We start from the raw sequence: 21133 nt of genomic DNA, 5'->3' as shown, positions 1-21133 counted from the left end.
TGTTCCTGTTGTTTAATTCGGTTGTCAGTTCTTCCAAATGTCAACAACTTATAAAATCAAGATAAACCTAATTAAATCAGGATACATTGTGTCAAAAAAATTAATTGAATACTTTAAGACCGTTCCTTTTTGACATTTCGCTATATGTTGTGCATATATACTGTATGTGTATACTTCAATCTTCATCTCTTGAGCTCCCTGAAAGAGTGTTTATATATTACTTCATACCAAATCAAGAAAAAACAAAAAGTTTAATGTAGTGAACTTCTGCATTGGCCAAAAAAATCCAAATAAATGCAATTCTGCAGTAAATTGCTGCAGTTAAGCACAATTGTGCGCTCTACTTTAAAACTGAAACCCAAAGAATAAGAATAGTAATATAAAATATAAAAAGGCTGGCAATAACTGTCGTGCAACTTTGTATCTCTCTTATTTAATATAATACAATAATAACAATAACGAATGAATCAATAAAACAGTACAAACTTAGAAAACAAAAATATCTTCATTAATTTTCAAACTTGTTGACTGTAAGACTTGAAAGAGCGAGAGCAGCAAGCTGCACAGTGGACTGTCTCAACGTTCATTCCGGAGAAAATAGAAAATTCAGTGTGAAGGTCTTTATTTCCATCTGCTTGTTCATTCACTCATCCATTCACACAATCACTCACTCACTCCCTTTCGTGTCTTTGCCTTCCCTTTTCTTTCTCAGTAATGTCTTGTTTCTGCACAACATTTTTGCAACCGAATAGCAAATTTTCCATAATGTTGCAGACATGCTGCAAGATCTTTTTCTAGTGCGCTTTTTCTGTACGTCCCCGAACCTTCAGTCATCGTCAGTCCTTGTCTTTGACATTTCAGAAGACTATGTGGAACCAATTCTTAGCAGTTCCCGTCTAATGGCTAAAAGAGACACAAATGCAAATATTTTCAAGAACTGAAAAGATATTCTCAAATATTTTAAATTATCTTTTTTTTTTTTTTACTTACCATCAATTATTTCTTCTTTTACTTTCTGCAACTCCCGCACAACCTCTTCCAAGATTTCCTATAAAATGCAACAGATTTGTATCAGTGTTAGCGGAATAGTTGACCCCGATTTTAATAACTAATTACTTTGATATGATTGATATAATCAATTATATTTTGAAAAAACATACCTGTTTCATTCTGTCAAAATCAATTGACTCAGCATCACTGGTGCTTCCAATAGGTTTTGCCCTGTACAAATGTCATAAACATTTAGATGCAAATAAATGCATGGAAACATTGACAAGTCTAAATTTTCACAGAACATCAGCTAACCATATTATCTGAAATCCAAAAAAACTACAAGTCTTTTTTGCTGGTGAAATTGTACATTTCTAGATGTATTCAATAAAATATTAACATCACATATTGATGTTTGTTTTTATAAAGAGTTCAGCTTTGAGATCACTTTCTAAGTGTATACACAAACACTCAATGTGAGCTTATACAAAACATACAGTAAAAGCCTACTTTTCCAGTTGGCAGAAAGCAAGCAAAACAAGCTTTGCTAGCATTTAGGTCATTGCATGATCAAGTTTCCGTGGGCTTTACTTTCTTATTATGACATATTTGAAAACCAAGCAACTGTGATATGCAAACAATAAACTTGATAAAATCATACATTTCATTCACTGCTCTGATGCAATAAATCATGGAATGCCCCATCAAAGGCCAAATGTGGAAAAAAGGAAGGTTGTAAAATAACGAAAAACATATAATCGGGTTACAAAGGTCTGCATGAACAAGGAGAGGCACTAAATGTTTACTGCACTATAAACCTGATAAAAAAACCTACCTTGACACAGCTGAGGACTTATCCGCAGAGTTTGCTCTCTCCCATAGCTTCTTCACAGGATCTAGGAAGAACATTTCAATTGATAATGATTCTTTGGCTCCCAAGATCCACATTAAACCTCATAAATCAACTTTAAAATACATGAATATGAATTACGGGTTTTGAAATTTCACTCGTAGATATTTCCAACAGAACGTTTTAATAGGACATTAGAAGGGAACATCCTTTTTTTAAATAACCAATAACTTTAGAGAACCACAATCTAGAGAGCATTTGATTGGACAAAATAAGTGAGAGCAAGATGACTCGTCTATATTTTGGCCCATTTTTGGTCCATCTGCTAAACATTTATTTGATAAATTCTAGCATACTGTTGACCTTAAGCATACATATATTCTAAAGCAACTTTAGTGCCATGGTAAGTCACAAGGTGTCACAAGATTCATACCACGGGCTAGATTTACATTAGAAATAAAAACAAACACCTGCTGAATTTTGTGGGCCTACACCACGTGAGGCAGATGAAGGCGACCCGTTGGACTCATCCTGCAAGAAAAAGATGTAATAAGATATGATAAAAAGAATGATCTAACATAGAAGTCAATTCAAGTAGTGTGTTTAGAGATATAGTGTAAAGAGAATCATACATTTTGACTGTCCTCTGGTTTCTCTGAGGCCTTTCTCCTACAGAGAGGAGATCATAGTGAATAATCAAAGTCTGCATAACCACAAATCATAAATCATTAGTAATGTATGAAAAATAAACAGGGAATGGACTTGGTGTGACCTCCGTGCTAAAAGGGCATTCATCTCCTGCATGAGACCTTCTCCACCTCCTCCACTTCCTCCACTAGAGCGGTTGGCATCGTTCTTGCTACCACTTTCCTCAGGCTTGGTAAGATAAAGCATAGAATAATCAGGACCCAAGATAATTTTATCACACATAATGCCTAAGAAAGTAATATGGAATGTGACTGGAATGTCATCCAACACAAAATAATTGAGAAATCATCATAAATGTTTGACATTTATGGCTACGTGAGGTTAAAACTATTTAATAACAGCAAATCAGAAGTTTGAACAATTGCTGAAATTCATTTACACAATATTCTAGGTTCACAACAAGTTAAGCTCAATTGACAGCATTTGTGACATATTGATTTCCACAAAAATGAATTTTGACTTGTCCATCCTTTTCTTTAAAAAAGCAAACATCTGGGTTACAATGAGGCACTTAGTGGAAGTGAATGTGGGCCAATTTATTAACATTAAAATACTCACTTTGTCAAAAGTATAGCCACATGACATAAAGGATATGAGTGTATAAAGGTTTTACATGACGATGTAATGTCAACAAACGACGATTTAAACAACTTTGCAGCTCAGATCATTCACAAGTTTTAACAGAAGAATTAATGTAAGTGCTTTTATAAAATTATTAGGATCACATTTTTCTGTTTAAACCTTCTGAATAAAATTCACTTTTATTGAAAGTGCCTCACTGTAACCTCCAATTTTCAAAACATATTTTTGTGGTAATCAACATTATGCTACAAATACTGTCAATTTAGCTTAACTTGTATTTAACCCAGAACATTCCTTCGCCCTTACAAAAATCGAGAGTTCATGGCAAATTTGATGCAAATTCACCACTGATCATTTTTACATGCAAATGAGTTTGCAGCAAATTATCCATTGTTGCCAAAGATTTGCTGGAGATTCATCACTACCGGCGAAGAGCTGCAAAGTTCTGGCAAACTTTTGTGCCGAATCAAAAGCTAATTTGCATATGAAAATAACGAGCTTCAAATTTGCTACAAATATGCGGCTAGTTTAAATTTTTACAAGGTGGAAGTGAATGGGGCCAATATAATATATGTTTAAATACTCAGTATTTCAAAAGTATAGCCACAAGACATAAACAGGATTAAATCACTTACTAACCTTTTCTGTGTAAAGTTATAGCCAATTTTACAACTTCGATGCCATGACAATGTCTCTAGTGACGGTGTAAATTGGCCCCATTCACTTCCATTGTAAGCTCCTCATTGTAACCTTGTTTTTTTTAAGAAAAGTGACCGACGAGTTGAAATAATATTTTTGTGGTAAACTACATTATGGCTCAAATGTTGTCGATTGAGCTTAACTTGTATTGAACCCAGAATATTTCTTTAACTAAAAAATTATAACATGTTTATTGTTTATAATCCATTGGAAAGACTTTTCCTGTTTTTCATGATTTCTGGATGTATAAAAAAAAAAAAAAAACAGAATAAAGACTGCGCTCACAAAAGCTATTTCTTGCCCAAATTAATATTATAAAGCAGAGCAAAACACGAAGAAAAAAAATTCTATTCAAGATCGAAATTTCCATGACTTTTCCAGGCTTGGAAATCTCAGTTTAAAATTCCCTAATATTTCCATTAGTTTTTCTGTGACAATGGTTATTGGTCGATGCCAATAATCTCAAAATGGCTACATATTGGCTGATTAAACTGCCTGGCCACATTATAGGTCTATCTAGACACTCACCCTCTGCACTTTGCGCAGTTTGGCACCAGCTAGAGCTGCTGCCAGCCCTGACGGAGCAGCTCCTCCACCAGCCGGCAGTGGAGGTGGGGCGGGAGGGGGAGCTGTAACAGGAGGTGGCAGCACCGGTGGAGGAGGCCCAGGAGGGGGTGGAGGGGCTGGCGGACCTACCATGGATGCTGAGGTAGGAGGATGAATCGGAGGGGTGGATGAGAGCATGGAGGGAGGGACGGGAGAACCTGTTGGAAGAAAAGGAGAGATGAGAATCTTATTACATGTTGCTATTGCTATTGATTTCTTGATAGACTACAGTGGCCTAAAAACTATTTGGACACTTGAGCAGCACTTGAGTAAAATGTCATTGCATTAGAAAACATTAAAAGACATCACAAGCACGCTTTTCAAGCAAAACATTTCACGAAAAAGTTTGTAAGTTTTTTTAACGATAAAACAAGAGATGTACTGTTCAAAATTATGATAAATGTATCTTGACACTTTCTTGTTATCAAACTTGGAGAACGTCCATAGTTAATGTGATGAACTACACCTGTGGTTACTCTGCTAGGACACTTGTGTGAACTTGAGAGCCACTGACTTCATACATACATTAAAATTCACGGAATAATATATCTCAGATAACCACGCTACTAAACCTTAAAATTTAAGCTACAATACAGGCCGGATCTTTGCCGTTTCAGTCAAAGATCAAGCTACATGAGACTATGAGGAGGGAACTAGTGGGACAGCGGCATTGGTGTCTAAAATACTTACTGGTGGGTGCAGGAGCATTCTGATAAACAGGTGAGGGAGACGTCTTGGGCGTGGCCCCTTCAGATAGAGTGGTGTGAGAGGTGGCTGTGGTTTCTAATGGGGGCGTGGCCTGGTAAAGTTGCTGTGGGTGGTGGGCCTGGCCTTGGAAAGGCTGGCCAACGAGAGGGGACAGGGGGCAGGATGATTCTTGTATTGGAAATTGTGGATGCAGTGGAGCTCCAGAGGTGAACTGGGCTGGAGGGGTCTGGTAAGGGTAGTATTCTTCCCGCTGGCCATTGGAGGACTGCTGTGGGTATGTTACAGGTTCCAAGTGGGAAATGTATGTATGTGCTTTAGGGCCACAGGTAGGACCATTGTTGTGGGGCAGCAGGGGGAGGGCGACAGGTAGGATTGGTTGAGGGCAGGGCAGTTTGACTGGTACAGCCATGACAACGGGTGACGATGCAGTGGGTAATGGGGCACGCATGTGGGCGGAGGACCAAGTAGCATGTTTGGAAGCTAGGGCTGGCTCCTGGTGGTGGGGGGCATTTGGAGGGGAAAGAGGAATTTGCTTGATGTTGCGTGGTGAAGGGGTGACCCCCGGTTGCACAGGAGAGAAAGCAGAAGCCAGAGAAGTTGAAAGCTGGGAAAGCTGCTGTGCTTTTATTTGTGGGGAGTCCATGGTGTGATAGCCACTCTCCCGCTCCTGAGAGGAATAGGAGGCGTCATGGGAAGGTGCCATTGTGATAAGGTGAGCATAGGAAGGGGGAAGAGTGTTAGCCCGATATTGTCTGAGGTCATGCAGAGGGGGTTCGGACTGAGAGGCAGATGCAGACACTTTAAACTGAAGGGTGGAGACTAAGAAACAAGGGAGAAAGGGTTCAACACAAATGACAAACAAAAAGAGAGAAATGTGAGACTCAAAGTATAAAGCAACTGAAAAAGATGAAATGACATGAGCAAAAAAAATTTAAAAATTGCAATTTATTTAAAACCGTGTTATGTGCTCGCAAACATAACACGTCTGGGTCGCATTTCACACCAAAATAAAATGTTTTTTTATTATTATTATTTAAATACATTTTTAAGTAATTATAATTAAATAAAATAAAGAGTATTTTTAGGATCAATAAGACTTTTTATTTTGTGACAATATTTTCATCACAATTTAGCACATTTCCCCCCAAATTCTTAATACCACAATGTCTGGACATTTTACTGTGGAGCCTTTTTTAATTATAATTTTTTATTCCAATATTCCCATTATTCTCAATTGTGATTCTCAGTATATTCTCATTACTTAAATGCAGTATTGAGAATGATTTATAAATGCAATACAATTGAAATAATATAGTACGCTTCTCAAGCAGCACAACAAATACTACCAAGATTTATACATTTACTGTAACAACTTAAATAATATACTATTTTGTTACAGCAGAATTGTATTTATTTATTGTTTTTTGCATTACATTAATGAAAACTGGTTCAGATGTGCTTGATTGTCTTGAAAATAGTCACAAAGCTAAAAATCTTCTGGCCCTGAAATGAATCTTATTTATTTATTTATTTTTTTACAAAAGATGTGAGGGATTATATGATTTGTAAAATATATTTTATTAGCTTACTTATGCCGACTGTGAAGATACAAGCACAGTTATGTAGGAAACATATGCTTCCGAGAAGAGCAATCACACAATGTTACCAAGGGAAATGTTCCTTTTTTGAAAATATATCACCACGAATGACCAGTCTGAATCAAGTATTCCAGAGAGCAGTGTAAAAAAATTATTATTTCTAACTTAATTTTGAAGTGAAACATGACCCATACATGTACTTGACCAGCTTTGTGAGATTCAGCCCAAAAAGAAGTCACAAATGCTGTCAATGGCATTATGATTTTTTGTATTAACTAATAAATGCTTCCGCAGGAACAAAAACATAAAGAGAATATGTGTATATAAGAGCGAGACAGGGCGGTAGCACTAGGCTCTTTACTGTTTGGACTAAGGAAGTATTTGGTGGCCAGGGAATTTGATATTCCTGAGTGTTATCACTTTTTAGCGGACAATGAAGGCTACAGGGTTATTGTTTGGATGGCTTTATGTGTTTATGTGAGTGTTAGTGCACCCTTTTAATTGCACAGTATGTACTATCATATCATATTCCTGAGAAGCGTGGTGTCTTTAGTATACCTGCAGAGCCAGATGTTCGCCGCTCCCTCTCCATCTGCATCTGATGCTGGTCCATTATTTGCCTAGAGATAAATTATAACTTGCATAAAAATAATGTTGAACAGTAAAGCTGTTAGATTCTCAAGATCCTGTATGAATTGCTTATTGAACAGCAGAAGAAGATATGTGTTCTTGTGAGTGTGCTTTTCCTGTTCTGCGAGTTGTAAAAAGTATAAGGCTGGGCTTATGGCTCACAAGCCTCTGTGACTGTAGAGTGCAGCTGTTCATCTGACCATGAGAGGGCATAAGCAATCTAAACATCTTGTGTTTTGACAGAAGACAAGGCATTAATTCATCATGCCAGCATTTAAATATCTGAACAGATTTAAGAATAGTGAGGTTGTATTTAAATCCAATGCAATGATTAGTAATTTTCTGCAAATGTAACACACTAAACACTCACTAGCCTTCACAGATAGATTCTACAGTTCTAAAAGTATGTTTAAAAATATAAACAAGTGGCACTTCAGCACCAAAAGCAAAAAGCGAAATTGCAAAAATAATAACAGGTTTTGCAAATAATCCACAGATCTTTCATTGGTCAGATAAACAAATAGCCCCGCCCCAAACGTATGCCATTGGTTGAGCCAATGTTGCTATGTCTGGTCGGCTGGCTCAAACAAACAGAATGTTTTGAGGGTTTTCAGTGTTTTGGGGGAATCAATCTACAAATGACTTATTTATTTTTGTGAGAAAATTACACATCCAAAAATGTAATTAAAATGTGAGAGATGTCTCAGAAAAATGTTATGTCATTAGAGACGGTCAGCACCTCCTCTGAGCCTCTGCATCATCTGTCACCGGTCCATTCTGACGATGTGGTGCTGGACCTTAAGACAGAAACAGACAAAAAAATTATAAATGTAATTTAATTGTTTTAGCCTCTCAGCAAATTTATAATGCATCTCTGATAGTCATATCTGATACCTTAAGTTATGTTCATTAACCTTAATCTATGACGCTATAAATAATTCAAACAGACATCTAGGTGTATTTGAAATGCTAAATCCAGCATGAGACAAAAAATATTTTAGAGAAAGAAATCAAGACTTGCCTAAAAATACTAGAAAATGATGTCTAGTCACATTCGCCCTAGTACTCGAGACACTGGAAACCATCAACACCTCATTGGAAGTCTAAGTGATTTTGAAAGCATCATAATCTTTCTGTTGAACCTGTTAGAGGGTGTAAAGGCACTCTGCTAATAATGGCAAACATGGCTCTCGAATTACCAAGATGATGTCTGCTTATGTTATGTGACATTCAGGCACTCAGCATGGGCACATAGTGTATTAATAATATGTGGTTGCTAGGACTCATCAGACATAATTGAGTTGATGTCAAAATCAATCTGCTGTGTATTCAAAAGAAGCAAAATTACATATCTCTGTTTTCGAACAGAATAGAGTCTATTTTACATTAATCACTGCTTTGTGTGTACATTTGCAAGGAAAATTATATAATTTGTTACACTTATGATATGGTATCTCCATAAATAGCCTGTCAACCATACACAAACGAAACAAACAGAGCACCCACATCCTGATTTAACACACAATAGAGATGTTCAGCTTGTAGTCCAAAAACCCGGATGAGAATTTGCCATGGGTTCCCTCTGGATATTCCTATGGGTTTTAATAAAGAGTTTTTTTAAATTATGGGTAAAAAAAGGTGTGTTAAACATTACTTGATGAGACGTGGACACAGGGGTGGACTGGCCATCACGAGCATCGCGCGTTTTTCCGGTGGGCCGCTGGGAAATTTAGCCTGGCCCACTGCTGCACAAGTATCGGCCCATTCCACACGCAATATAGGTGGCCGCCCTGGGCTCCAATAAGCCCACGCGGACCCCTTAAATATGCGAAAATTCAATAAACTCTGCAAGGTAAAGCCAATAAAAAATTTTATATATATTTTTATTTATTTAATGGCTTTTACTTTGAAATTACTTACATATGAAAGCTCATATCTGTATGTGCGCATTAACGTTTTACCTCACCTGAACCTCATTATTTTAGATACAAATCACAATAATGGTGAAAACCAAGAGAATAATATCATCTCAGAATGCTATTCTGAGATGCGGGTTGGCGCTGTTTTGGCAGCACGAGGGGGACCTAAACAACATTAGGCAGGTGGTTTTAATGTTGTGGCTGATTGGTGTATATATTATATATATATATATATATATATATATATATATATATACAGTATATAAGGATATAAATAGTACAATATGCATAAAATTCCAACAGAAATTTGCAGACCTGATTTGCTGAAGTGAAGCCATGCGACAGGTAGCTTTTTCAGGTAGTGAAACAGCATTACAGCTCTAAGAAGGCTATTAAGATTTCATAAAATCTTCCCGCTAGGGGTGCTTGGCAGAAGAAGCACATGAAAAATATTTGCATATTTTGCAAATATTTATGCCTATGCATAAAAAATTACAGACAGCATTAAGAAGGCAAATATGTTTGCATAGTGACGGCTAAACTGTGCATTTGAACATTGTTCCAGGCAACCGGTTTTCTACATAATGTTGGTAATTTCATGTCTTTCATTTCACTCAGCAATCTCTCTTTTAATTTCACTGCAAGTTCAAATCACTAATTGGAGCCATCTTGAGAATCTTAGCTATCATGTCTTTCAGTAGTCTTTTAAATAAATACGGTGAGCCTAAAATGTTTGATTAATAGAGGAAGAATCTCCAGTTAAAGCAAGAAAAAGAAAACATCTCCCAGAATAACAAGGATCCAGTAAGAGTCACAAAGGGCTGGGTGAGAGAGAACATAAAAATAGAGAAAGACATGTTACATTGTAACTAAATATGTAAGCTAACTATTGGCCATAGAAAAAGTAACTTAATTGCAGATTAATAATAGCAATAAATAAAATAAAGTGTCTGGGACCACCCTATCTGGGTTTATTTTGCAATAAAGAGTGGGTACTGTAATTTGTTCAATTACATGTTTTCTGGGTTAATACACATTCAACCATTTTATTGTATTGACAGCCATAGTAAGAAATAAAAACAGAAACAAACATAAATTGGCATATAATTTCATATATTATGAAAACTAATTATTTGTAAGAAATAAGGGTTGCAATTCACTATTCTCTGTAAAAAATGCTTTGAATTTTTTTGTATTGTTTTTTGTATACTTATTAATTATATATAAATGATATAACACTTTTCACAATAAATATTTCAAAAAAATTGTTTTATTATTATTATTTTTTAAATGAATTGAAAATGTCTAACATCACGCCAGCATAAGAAAGATACACAGTCAACTTTATAAGAAGTAAATATTTTCCAGATAATATTTTAATATTTCTTTTGTCCTAAGTTCAACAACAATATGAAAGCCAATTATTTATTTTGCAAACAAGAAATCTATCATATCATGTTTACTACATTCCTTACACATGTGGTCCCTCGCAAGGGGATAGTCAAATTTGGGGGTCATTGGGATCAAAACATTTAAAACCTCTGCCCTTCCAGCCCCACCTGCCGGCAGGTTTTTCCCTGCCTCTTTAGAGCTGGGGAGGGGGGAAGAGGCTAGGGAAAGGGCAAGGCAGTGAGAGAGAGAGAGAGAGAGAGAGAGAGAGAGAATAAAAAAATTGCTCGCCGGTTCCCAGACACGCCGTCACCTGGTTCTCAATCACTCCTCCACCATCTGGCGCATGACAGCTGCTACTCCCTGGGGAGACCGTAGCAAGTCCTCCGACCCCTGGTGGATGGAACACCGCCTTCGCGTTTTGGTGGCCAGTAGGAAGCCCCTTCGCCCCTGGAAGAGGCTCCACCACTGTGGCCGTGGCTGCTCCTTTGGGCGGATGGCAGTTGTGAAGACTCCACAACAGCGCATCCCTCCTGCTTCCTGGGTTTCGGCACCAATGTAACAAAGTTAAAATGGGAAAGGAGAGGCGGGAACCGGCTGAATGGTCAAAATAATATTTTATGAAACAAAAAGACACACAAAACTAACGCACACACGGCAGCTGTTTGTGGCTCTCTTTCTCTCAAACTGCCGCATCCCGCTGCACTTATCCCTCTCCTCGGCTGATTAGCCTGATTGGGGGCCGGACGTGAGTAGTCACGGCCCGGCCCCGCCCTCCTCCATGTCACAGTTTTTTTCTCCATTAACTAACATCTTAGGGAATTTTGAGTGCCTTGCCACAGTTGCTTTTGGCTTTCTTAAGGCATAATTTTAAGGCATGATTTTCAATGATGCTTTTCAATGAAATGAGGGTATTTAAGAAATTCTTTGGCCATTTTTTAATTAAGGTGTAGTCCACATTTAGAGTATTCTTTGAAGTACATAGTGTATCATGTGATGGTTGTGTGCAGTATCAGCGATGTGCACCACACACATATTGTACCCTGTGTTCAATGAGCAGAAACACTGTCCACTGGGATAATCAGAGGTGCACATGGCAACAAATGATCTGATTGGCTAAGTGGCCACTTTTATGCAGCTCGTCATTGGCCTGATGAACTTTGTAATTTTTCTTTATAACACACAATTTGCAAAATGTCAATCTGTAGATTGAAGGTGCACTTTATAAGCTGGAGGCTGTCACTTAATTTCATTTAACTAATAGAGTATTATAAACTAAACCTAGGAAAAATGATTTAATAATCATTCAGACACTGATTTTGCAAATACAAGTATCTTTTCAAAGCAATAGTCTAGTGTCCACTAAATGAAATAAGAAGGGATATTTTGACATCACATTGCCTTCCCTCCTTAGGGCTCCCTGGCACTATAACTGCACTGGCTATAAATAAAAAAATACCCTGAATAGAACAACATATTTATTTCCATAGTAAAAAAAAAGTATTTGATGAACCGAACACTTGTGAAGTGATATGATAGATCTGGTTAAGAAACAAATCAATATTTAAGTCCTTTTTCACTATAAATTCTCCACCCTGTCCAGCAGGTGGCGATATGCACGAAGAATGCGAATCGCCAAAAACAAAAGAATGTGAAAGTGAAAGGGGAGACTTACAGATTTAAATTGATCTGTTTCTCACCCACACCTATCATATCACTTCTGAAGATATAGAATTAACCACTGGAGTCTTATGGATTACTTTGATGCTGCTTTTATGTGCTTTTGGAGCTTCAAAGTTTTGGTACCTATTTACTTGCATTGTTTGGACCTACAGGACTGAGATATTCTTCTAAAAGACCTTCCTTTGTGTTCAGCAGAAGAAAGAAAGTCATACACATCTGGGATGGCACGTGGGTGAGTAAATGATAAGGGAATTGTAATTTTTGCATGAACTATCCCTTTAAGCCACATTTCAGTAATAATCAGAATTGGTATTGGAACATGAAAAAACATGTATTAATAAATATTCACAACAAACACACACACAAACATTGCCCTTTCATTTTGCTAAATCTCACACACACTCCGGTTCCAAGAGAGCACATGCCTAATCACAAGCTTCTGACAGGCACACTGCCAGAAAGCATCTAGCAGCTTCCAAAACCATATTCTCCATAAATGACTCCACAATAGCCCATCCGAGGCATTACATCACATTATTAACACAAGCAAATGAATCCCTAACAATACTTACTGCTGAGCTTTATTACTCTGGAGCTGATGCGTCGGATTGGCCCTGGGGAAAACTCCGGTCCAAGCATGGCACCAAAGCCCTTCCAGGTGTCTCTAATCTTTGTACAGATATTTATGATCACACAGCTTTAGCTCCCCAACCAGGTGGAAATTGGTAATAACTGATGGGACTCCCTACAGGTGAGTTAACTGGTAAAAACTGGCTCCTTTCTCCTCTACATGCTGAGATGAGCTGTACCTCTAACAACCTTACTAATCTACCCACCCTAAAATGCAGAGAGCATACAACAACACCCATGGCCTGAGACTGTTTGGCTCTGTGGATATTTTAACCAGGCAAACCCCCCAATGGCAGCAGACCTGGGAGGGAGCCCCTCCACATACATCTTATAAGTAGCAGCAGTCTGAAACCAGAGAGGCCCATGTGCGTTTCTTAAATAAGAGTTACTCTACACTTAAGGGTCCCAGAAAACAAAATGTATCTAAAAGAGGTTAGTGCAATTACTTCTTATGAAACCATGCTGAAAGGTGCCACAAAAACCTCATTTTTGTATGTTCGGATATAAGCTTACAATATCAACGTCTTCACATAATGTTAACCATTTCACGTATGAACATCTTACATCTAAATATTGATGAATCCATTGAGGTTCATAGTATATTGAATTAATGGAATTAATAGGTTGATTTTATTGTAATTATATAAAAGAGACTTATTAAATATCTGTGGCTGTCACATTTCATGCAGTTAGCACAGTTAGCTAATTTAACGATATAGCTGTTGTTACGTGTAATTACTAAAGATTGATCAGGACAATTGTGACAGCACCCACACTACTCACAAAGCGAAACACTTTAGTGCTTCATTGTAGCATTGAAGATGTTTCACTTATATTTCATACTAGAGGTTCGATGATAATTAAATTCAGCCATACAAAGAAAGCAAACGACTTTACTTTCCATCTGGATGTGACTCTCAGACAATGTTTCTCCATCTTTCACTGTTAAATGACAGTTCTATTACTCACAGGGTAATAAAACGGAAAATCATTTAAATTTCATATGACATAGATTTAATTATCTTAAAATGGCTTAGAAATCATAGATGTCATCCATGTAACACTCAACCAGTTTAGGTTTGAACACCACACCTTCCACAATTATCTATCAGAGCTCTCAGAATTGAAGCAGAGAATGGCACAGAGTTCATTGGAAAGAGCATGAAATTTGTTCTTTGGTTTTCTGCTCGAAGTAGATGGATATGGCAACTTCTTTTCCTTACCTGCATCCTGAGAGCTCAGCACATTGAGAGCAAAGAGCATGGCATTGGAGAAAGTGGTGGCCTCCTCTTTGCTGGCAAAGTTCAGCCCATAAACTTGCCGTGCATCACGCCACTGGTGGAAAGTTGGAGTGGCCTGGTTATATTTCAGACCTTTCACAATGGAGTAGTTTATAACGACCTGGAAGAAGCGCACAGTGGTGACATGGAGTTATGTATCAGCTGCATCTGTGACATTTTTCCTGTGTGAACAAATTGTGCTTCAAAGGAAGACCTATCTTTTCCATTAATATGCATGCAGCTTAAAAATTCTTGCACAAAATCAACTACTTGTTCTTTTGCCAAAACTATTAATTAGCTAAACTAATTAAATTGGACACAATAGATTCTGTGGATGCTGTGGACACAGCTGTTTTTATGTCTAATTTCTATCAAAAGATTTTTTATCACAGCTGCAAAATTAGAATTTTATTAGAATGACAACAGAATGACAATAGAAGAAGAACAAGAATAGGAGAACAAGCAGCACATTACAAGAGCCAAAAGCTAATTCAAACAAATTTTTCAAGGATTTTTTGTTTTGGCACTCCATCTAGTGGACAAAATCAGCAATACATCCTTGATTTATCATGCATAAATGAAATATTGGATTGTTGTAAAATTAAATCAGGAAAAACTGAACTTGAGAAAAACTTTAAACAGATTTCATAGGGCTCCTCATTTGTTGGATAGCTGTTGCTATTTTTACTGCACAAATTTTACATTGCAAGATTTCTGGACAACAGCACATTACAAGAGCAAATGGCTAAATAAAAGAGGTTTTTCAAGGATTTTAATCTTAGCGCTCCATCTGCTGGACAAAAGTGGTATTGCATCCTTGGATTGCTGGACAATTAAATAAGGAAAAACTGAACTTGAGGAAAAACAGATTTCATAGGTCTCTTCATTTGTTGGATAGCTGTTGCTATTTGTACTGCACAGATATTACATTACAAGATCAATAACTCAAAGTCAGAGGATTGAATGGAATTTCTTAGATGCTGCTCCATCAAATGAACAAAACATGTAGTACTTCCTTCATCTGTCAGTTACTTGTTGAAATAAATTATATTTATATTTGTTGTTGACTAGAGGAAATTGATTAAATTTAGCACATGTCCTCAGACTATCTGGTGTTTATATGTTTTACGTTTTGTCATGTTTGGACCTTGTGCACACAAATAAAGGCATAGTAGTAGTTACAGTTCAAACCCAAAGAAATGATTGGCTTATATCTTTGAAACAATTTGACAAATCAAAAATCTTTTTTGTTGTCAGGATGGTCAACGTGCAAAATGTTGAGGAAATCGGACAAATAGCCTAGGAGGTTTTTCAGAAAATCCAAAAGGATAGAACATTTTTAGGGGTGGACAAAAGATATATATGTTTTGTTTGTCTTTACTCAAGGAATCAGAGGAAATAAGAATTTTGATTCTAGCCCTTAAAGATAAGAAGTCATAGCAAAAAATGCTAATTAGCTAATTATAGTGCCACCTTGTGGCCAATTCTCACCAAATTTGGTAACGATCAGCCATTCGCAACGCAAATTTAGCTGCTGAAATTTCATTGTCTGCTGGCGGCCATTTTTGATATGTTAAAAATATGTTAGCACTTAAACCAAATAAGGTGCATATTTAATTTGAACTTAGTCGACCAAACGATTGCAGAGTTATCACAGATTTTTTAGTTTTAGCACCCCCTAGGGGCAGAATTGAACAAAACATGGCCTGCTGACTATGTGATTTTGTTAAGTTTGGACTTTGAGTTGAGTAGATATTGATCAATAAATCAAACTGCATTTCTACCGAAGAAATGTTATAGCTAATATCTTTGTGATGATTTGACGTATTAAAATTCTTTTGATAAATTTTTGTCAGGAGGGTCTGTAGATGATGTATACCAATGTTCGTGTGAATCGGACAAACGGCCTAGGAAGAGTTAAAAAAGTGAAAATGTTTTTCAGAAAAATCTAAATAGCGCAAACATTTTATAGACTGAGAAATCTGAGATTTACATTTTATAGGGCTTGACTCTGATTTTGATTCTAGCCCTTATGGTTGCTGAGATATTAATCAAAAAAGCAACAGTGATTATTATAGTGCCACCTAGGTTCTGGTGTGTGTGTGTATGCACCCGATTAGTGGGGGGGATTTGGGTCCATCCTGCCACATTAGTGTCTATAGGGCTTACAGATTTTACTGCCCATATATTTGTCTATAGGGCTTACAGATTTTACTGCCCATATATTTTTGGCAGAAAAAGAAGAATAAGAGCTATTATGGGGGTCCAAGCACATATGGAGAGATGACCACATTAATCAGATTTAACAGAAATGATCCTGTGGATGTCGTCGACTCGTTGTTTTGGTGTCGGTCAGGTAACATGGACAGTGTTTACAGTATCGCCATATCTGTTTTTTGACAGGGATAAAAAGTAAACTGTGAGGGACAGACTTACAGTCTCTTCAATGGGTTGTACTGTTGAATAAAAATGTTTTGGTCATTATACGGACAAAACTTTGAAAAAAAGCATCTTTCCAAAAAAAAATTAATCCAGAAAACGTCTCGGTTACTAACGTAACCTCCGTTCCGTGATGGAGGGAACGAGATGTTGTGTCGCTGAGTTTACACTAGGGGTCGCTCTTGCGGAGCACGGCCATCTCTGATTTTGAGAAAAGGCCAATGAGAATTGGCGTGTGGAATTTGCATGCCACTCCCCCGGACATACGGGTATAAAAGGAGTGACGCTGCAAATACACATCAGGTATCGCATTGAGGAGCCGAGCCAAAGACCCGGCGCTTTCAGCGGATGGTTCAGTATTGTGGCTAGTGGGAACACAACGTCTCGTTCCCTCCATCAGGGAACGGAGGTTACGTCAGTAACCGAGACGTTCCCCGTCTGTCACTCAGTCGACGTTGTGTCGCTGAGTTGACACTAGGGGTCCCATGGAAAACGCCACAGAGCTGAACCGAGTTACGCAGACAAGCGGTAAGAGACGGGCAAACCTCTGTGTGCCTCGTAGCCAGCGCAGCAAGCCATCGCATAACTACCCCCAACACACTGGCAGGCATGAAGCGGTCCCCTGCACCTAGGGGGAACAGCTAACTGCTCAGAAGTATAAGGACTGGCTGGCCCAGCCGGAGCCTTCTCTCTATTTTTCTCCCCTGTAAAAGGAACACAATCGTTCGGCTGGGGGCCAATTATAAATGGTCCAAGCTGAGGGGTGTCCCTCCAAAGAGGAGGACACCGCGGAGACCACACCCGGCCCCGAGAGGGGGGGGGTTTAGGTGGAATACACACACGGTCTTACCAGCCAGCAGCGGAAGCACATCGTGTGGAACGGCGCCGTGGTAGACCCTACCCAAAGGTGGGGAGGGGTTGCTACAAACACGGCGACCCAGGGCCGAGGACCCTCTGTCCAAGGAAGGCGCGGTTTGCCGGTAGGGAAACCATTTTGCGGGATATACGTCACACGGGGTTGCCGAAGGGGGCAACCAGCACATGTGGAGCACTTACCTCAGTACGGGGGCCTGGTGACACCCGTACCGGGGCGGCAGTGAGCCTCTCCGAAGACTCAACGGCCGCTAGGCTAGGGAGGAAGAACGTCCAGGGTTCACACTTCCTGCGAACGCAACTGGGGAAAAGAGCGCACGTCTTCACCTCAAGGGAGGGGAAAGGCGCTATGCACAAGCGATACACCCGGCTGGCTGACCCGAACTTACCTGTTTGTGTCACCTGATAACACATGGGACGAAACTGGCTCAACCCTGAGGTTATAGAACCTCGCAAAGGTGTTAGGTGTTGCCCAACCCGCGGCTCTACATATGTCTGCTAGAGAGGCGCCATGAGACAACGCCCTTGAAGCCGCAATGCCCCTGGTAGAATGGGCTCGTAGGCCAGCAGGGGGCGGCACATGCTGGGCGTGGTATGCCATCGTGATGGCATCGACGACAAAGTGGGCGATCCCCTGTTTGGAGACAGCGCTTCCCTTCCGCTGTCCGCCAAAACAAACAAAGAGCTGCTCGGAGCTTCTAAAGCTCTGCGTGCGGTCCAAGTAGATGCGAAGAGCATGCACCGGACACAGCAACGTAAAGGTTGGGTCTGCCTCCTCCAGGGGCAGCGCTTCCAGGTTCACCACTTGATCCCTAAAGGGGGTCGTGGTAACCTTGGGCACATAGCCCGGTCGGGGTCTCAGGATGACGTGAGAGTAAGCCGGACCGAACTCTAGGCACAGTTCACTAACAGAGAACGCCTGCAGGTCCCCTACCCTCTTGATGGAGGTGAGCGCCGTCAGGAGGGCGGTCTTCAGAGAGAGCGCCTTTAGCTCTGCTGACTCAAGGGGCTCAAAGGGAGCTCCCCGAAGGCCCCGAAGGACCACGGAGAGGTCTCACGAGGGAACGAGGCGCGGCCTGGGGGGGTTTAACCTCCTCGCGCCCCTCAGGAACCTGATGATCAAGTTGTGCTTCCCTAAATACTTACCTTCCACTGCATCGTGATGTGCCGATATAGCGGCTACATACACCTTCAAGGTGGAGCGGGACAGCCGTCCCTCCAACCCTTCCTGCAGAAAGGAAAGCACTGATCCAACTGCGCATCTCTGGGGGTCTTCACCACGGGAAGAACACCATTGAGCAAACAGACACCACTTCAGGCCGTAAAGACGCCTCGTTGAGGGGGCTCTCGCCTGAGTGATCGTGTCTACCACCGTGGGTGGTAGGCCACCTAAGTCTACCGCGTCCCATCCAAGGGCCAGACATGGAGATTCCAGAGGTCTGGTCGCGGGTGCCAGATGGTGCCCTGACCCTGAGAAAGGGTCATTCCCCTCAGGGGAATTCGCCGGGGGGGGCTGTCGCGAGGACGTGAGGTCCGAGAACCAGATCCGGGAGGGCCAATAAGGGACCACTAAGAGGACCTGCTCCCTGTCCTCCCTGACTCTGCACAACGTCTGTGCAAGTAGGCTCACTGGGGGAAACGCATACTTGCGAAGCCCCGGGGGCCAGCTGTGTGCCAAGGCATCTGTGCCGAGGGGGGCCTCGGCCAGAGAGTACCAGAGTGGGCAATGGGAGGATTCCGGGGAAGCGAACAGGTCTACCTGCGCTTGGCCGAATCAACTCCAGATCAGCTGAACCACCTGGGGGTGGAGCCTCCACTCTCCCCTGGATGTAACCTGCCGCGACAGCGCGTCCGCTGTGCTGTTGAGGTAACCTGGGATGTGAGTGGCCCGCAGCGACTTGAGTCGGTGCTGACTCCAAAGGAGGAGATGGCGGGCAAGTTGTGACAAGCAGCGAGAGCGTAGACCACCTTGGCGGTTGATATACGCCGCCGCGGCTGTGTTGTCCGTCCGGAGCAACACGTGCTTGGCCCGGATCAACGGCAAAAGCCTCCTCAGGGCAAGTAATACTGCCAGCAACTTGAGGCAGTTGATCTGCACACGGCACCCCAGCCCCGTTGGGAGGCATCTGTCGTAACCACGACGTGCCTGGAGACCTGGCCTAGGGGAACTCCTGCCCGTAAGAACGCTAGGTCTGACCAGGGGCTGAGAGAGCGGCAACACGTCTGCGTGACAAGGACGCGGTGTGTGCCGTGGTGCCATGCTTGTCTCTCGACTCGGGTCTGAAGCCAGTGCTGGAGTGGTCTCATATGCATCAAACCAAGCGGTGTAACCGTGGCTGATGATGCCATATGCCCCAGGAGCCTCTGAAAGGATTTCAGTGGGACCAACGTGTTCTGTCTGAACGTACGCAGACAGCTCAGCACTGACTGTGCGCGCTCGCTAGTGAGACACGCCAACATTGAGACCGAGTCCAACTCCATACCGAGAAAAGAGATGCTCTGAACCGGGACAAGCTTGCTCTTTTCCCAATTGACCCGAAGCCCCAAGCGGCTGAGGTGCCTGAGCACCAAGTCCCTGTGAGCACACAACATGTCTCACGAGTGAGCTAAGATTAGCCAGTCGTCGAGATAGTTGAGGATGCGGACGCCCGCTTCAGTGGGGCAAGGGCTGCCTCTGCGATCTTCGTGAAGGCGCGAGGGGACAGGGACAGGCCGAAGGGGAGGACTTTGTACTGATATGCCTGACCCTCGAAGGCAAACCGGAGAAAGGGTCTGTGCCGAGGAAGGATCGAGACATGAAAGTACGCATCCTCCAGGTCTACCGCCGCGAACCAATCCAGATGCCGGACGCTCGCTAGAATGCGTCTCTGTGTAAGCATCTTGAACGGGAGTCTGTGCAGAGCCCGGTTCAGAACTTGCAGGTTGAGGATTGGCCGCAACCCGCCGCCTTTTTGGGTACGATGAAGTAGGGGCTGTAAAACCCCTTCTTCATCTCGGCTGGAGGGACAGGCTCTATCGCGCCCTTCTGTAGAAGGGAGGCGATTTCCGCACGCAAGGCAGCGGCGTTCTCGCCTCTCACCGTGGTGGGGCGGACGCCGTTGAACCTGGGCAGGCGCCTGGCGAACTGAATCGCATAGCCGAGTCGGACTGTCCTGATCAACCAACGCGACGGGTTGGGGAGCGCGAGCCACGCCCCCAAACTCAGATCCAACCTGGGAGATGGGGGCGTCAAGGAAACGAACCTTGTCAGCCTCTCGCGACTCGACCAGGTTGAGCCATAGGTGGCGCTCCTGGACCACCAAGGTGGACATCGCCTGCCCGAGAGCCCGCGCCGTGACCTTCGTTGCCCGGCGGTCGCCGAACGCAGCTCCTGCATTAGACCCGGGTCAGGACTACCCTCGTGTAGTTCTCTAAGTGTCTTGGCTTGGTGCACCTGCAGGAGTGCCATGGCATGTAAGGCGGAGGCGGCATGTCCAGCAGCGCTGTAGGCTTTAGCCATCAGAGACGACGTCAGCCTACAGGTCCTGGACAGAAGCATCGGGCGGTTCC

At 41.5% G+C, this 21133-nt stretch overlaps 1 protein-coding gene across 5 annotated transcripts in view; it reads right to left on the bottom strand.

Annotated features, from left to right (window-relative positions):
* Positions 1 to 265: 265 nt before the first annotated feature.
* Positions 266 to 21133, bottom strand: part of evla (Enah/Vasp-like a) — a 60503-nt gene continuing 39635 nt past the window's right edge. For 3 of the 5 annotated variants that reach the window (XM_052144920.1, XM_052144919.1, XM_052144918.1), the window contains exons 3-14: positions 14216 to 14393; positions 8111 to 8168; positions 7300 to 7361; positions 5126 to 5962; positions 4358 to 4593; positions 2613 to 2716; positions 2473 to 2509; positions 2311 to 2371; positions 1826 to 1886; positions 1161 to 1221; positions 991 to 1048; positions 266 to 903 (exon numbers count right to left, since the gene is read on the bottom strand). In XM_052144920.1, coding sequence (XP_052000880.1) covers positions 866 to 903; positions 991 to 1048; positions 1161 to 1221; positions 1826 to 1886; positions 2311 to 2371; positions 2473 to 2509; positions 2613 to 2716; positions 4358 to 4593; positions 5126 to 5962; positions 7300 to 7361; positions 8111 to 8168; positions 14216 to 14393 — 1791 coding nt within the window. In that variant the 3' untranslated portion in view covers positions 266 to 865. Of the gene's footprint in view, positions 904 to 990; positions 1049 to 1160; positions 1222 to 1825; positions 1887 to 2310; positions 2372 to 2472; positions 2510 to 2612; positions 2717 to 4357; positions 4594 to 5125; positions 5963 to 7299; positions 7362 to 8110; positions 8169 to 12934; positions 13189 to 14215; positions 14394 to 21133 lie in introns of those variants that run through there. The other 2 variants (XM_052144921.1, XM_052144922.1) reach the window with 2 other exon arrangements.

The sequence above is a fragment of the Xyrauchen texanus genome, chromosome 16 (assembly GCF_025860055.1).
Source record: "Xyrauchen texanus isolate HMW12.3.18 chromosome 16, RBS_HiC_50CHRs, whole genome shotgun sequence".
NCBI classification, from domain to species: domain Eukaryota; kingdom Metazoa; phylum Chordata; class Actinopteri; order Cypriniformes; family Catostomidae; genus Xyrauchen; species Xyrauchen texanus.
This window is presented reverse-complemented; position numbering and strand designations above follow the sequence as displayed.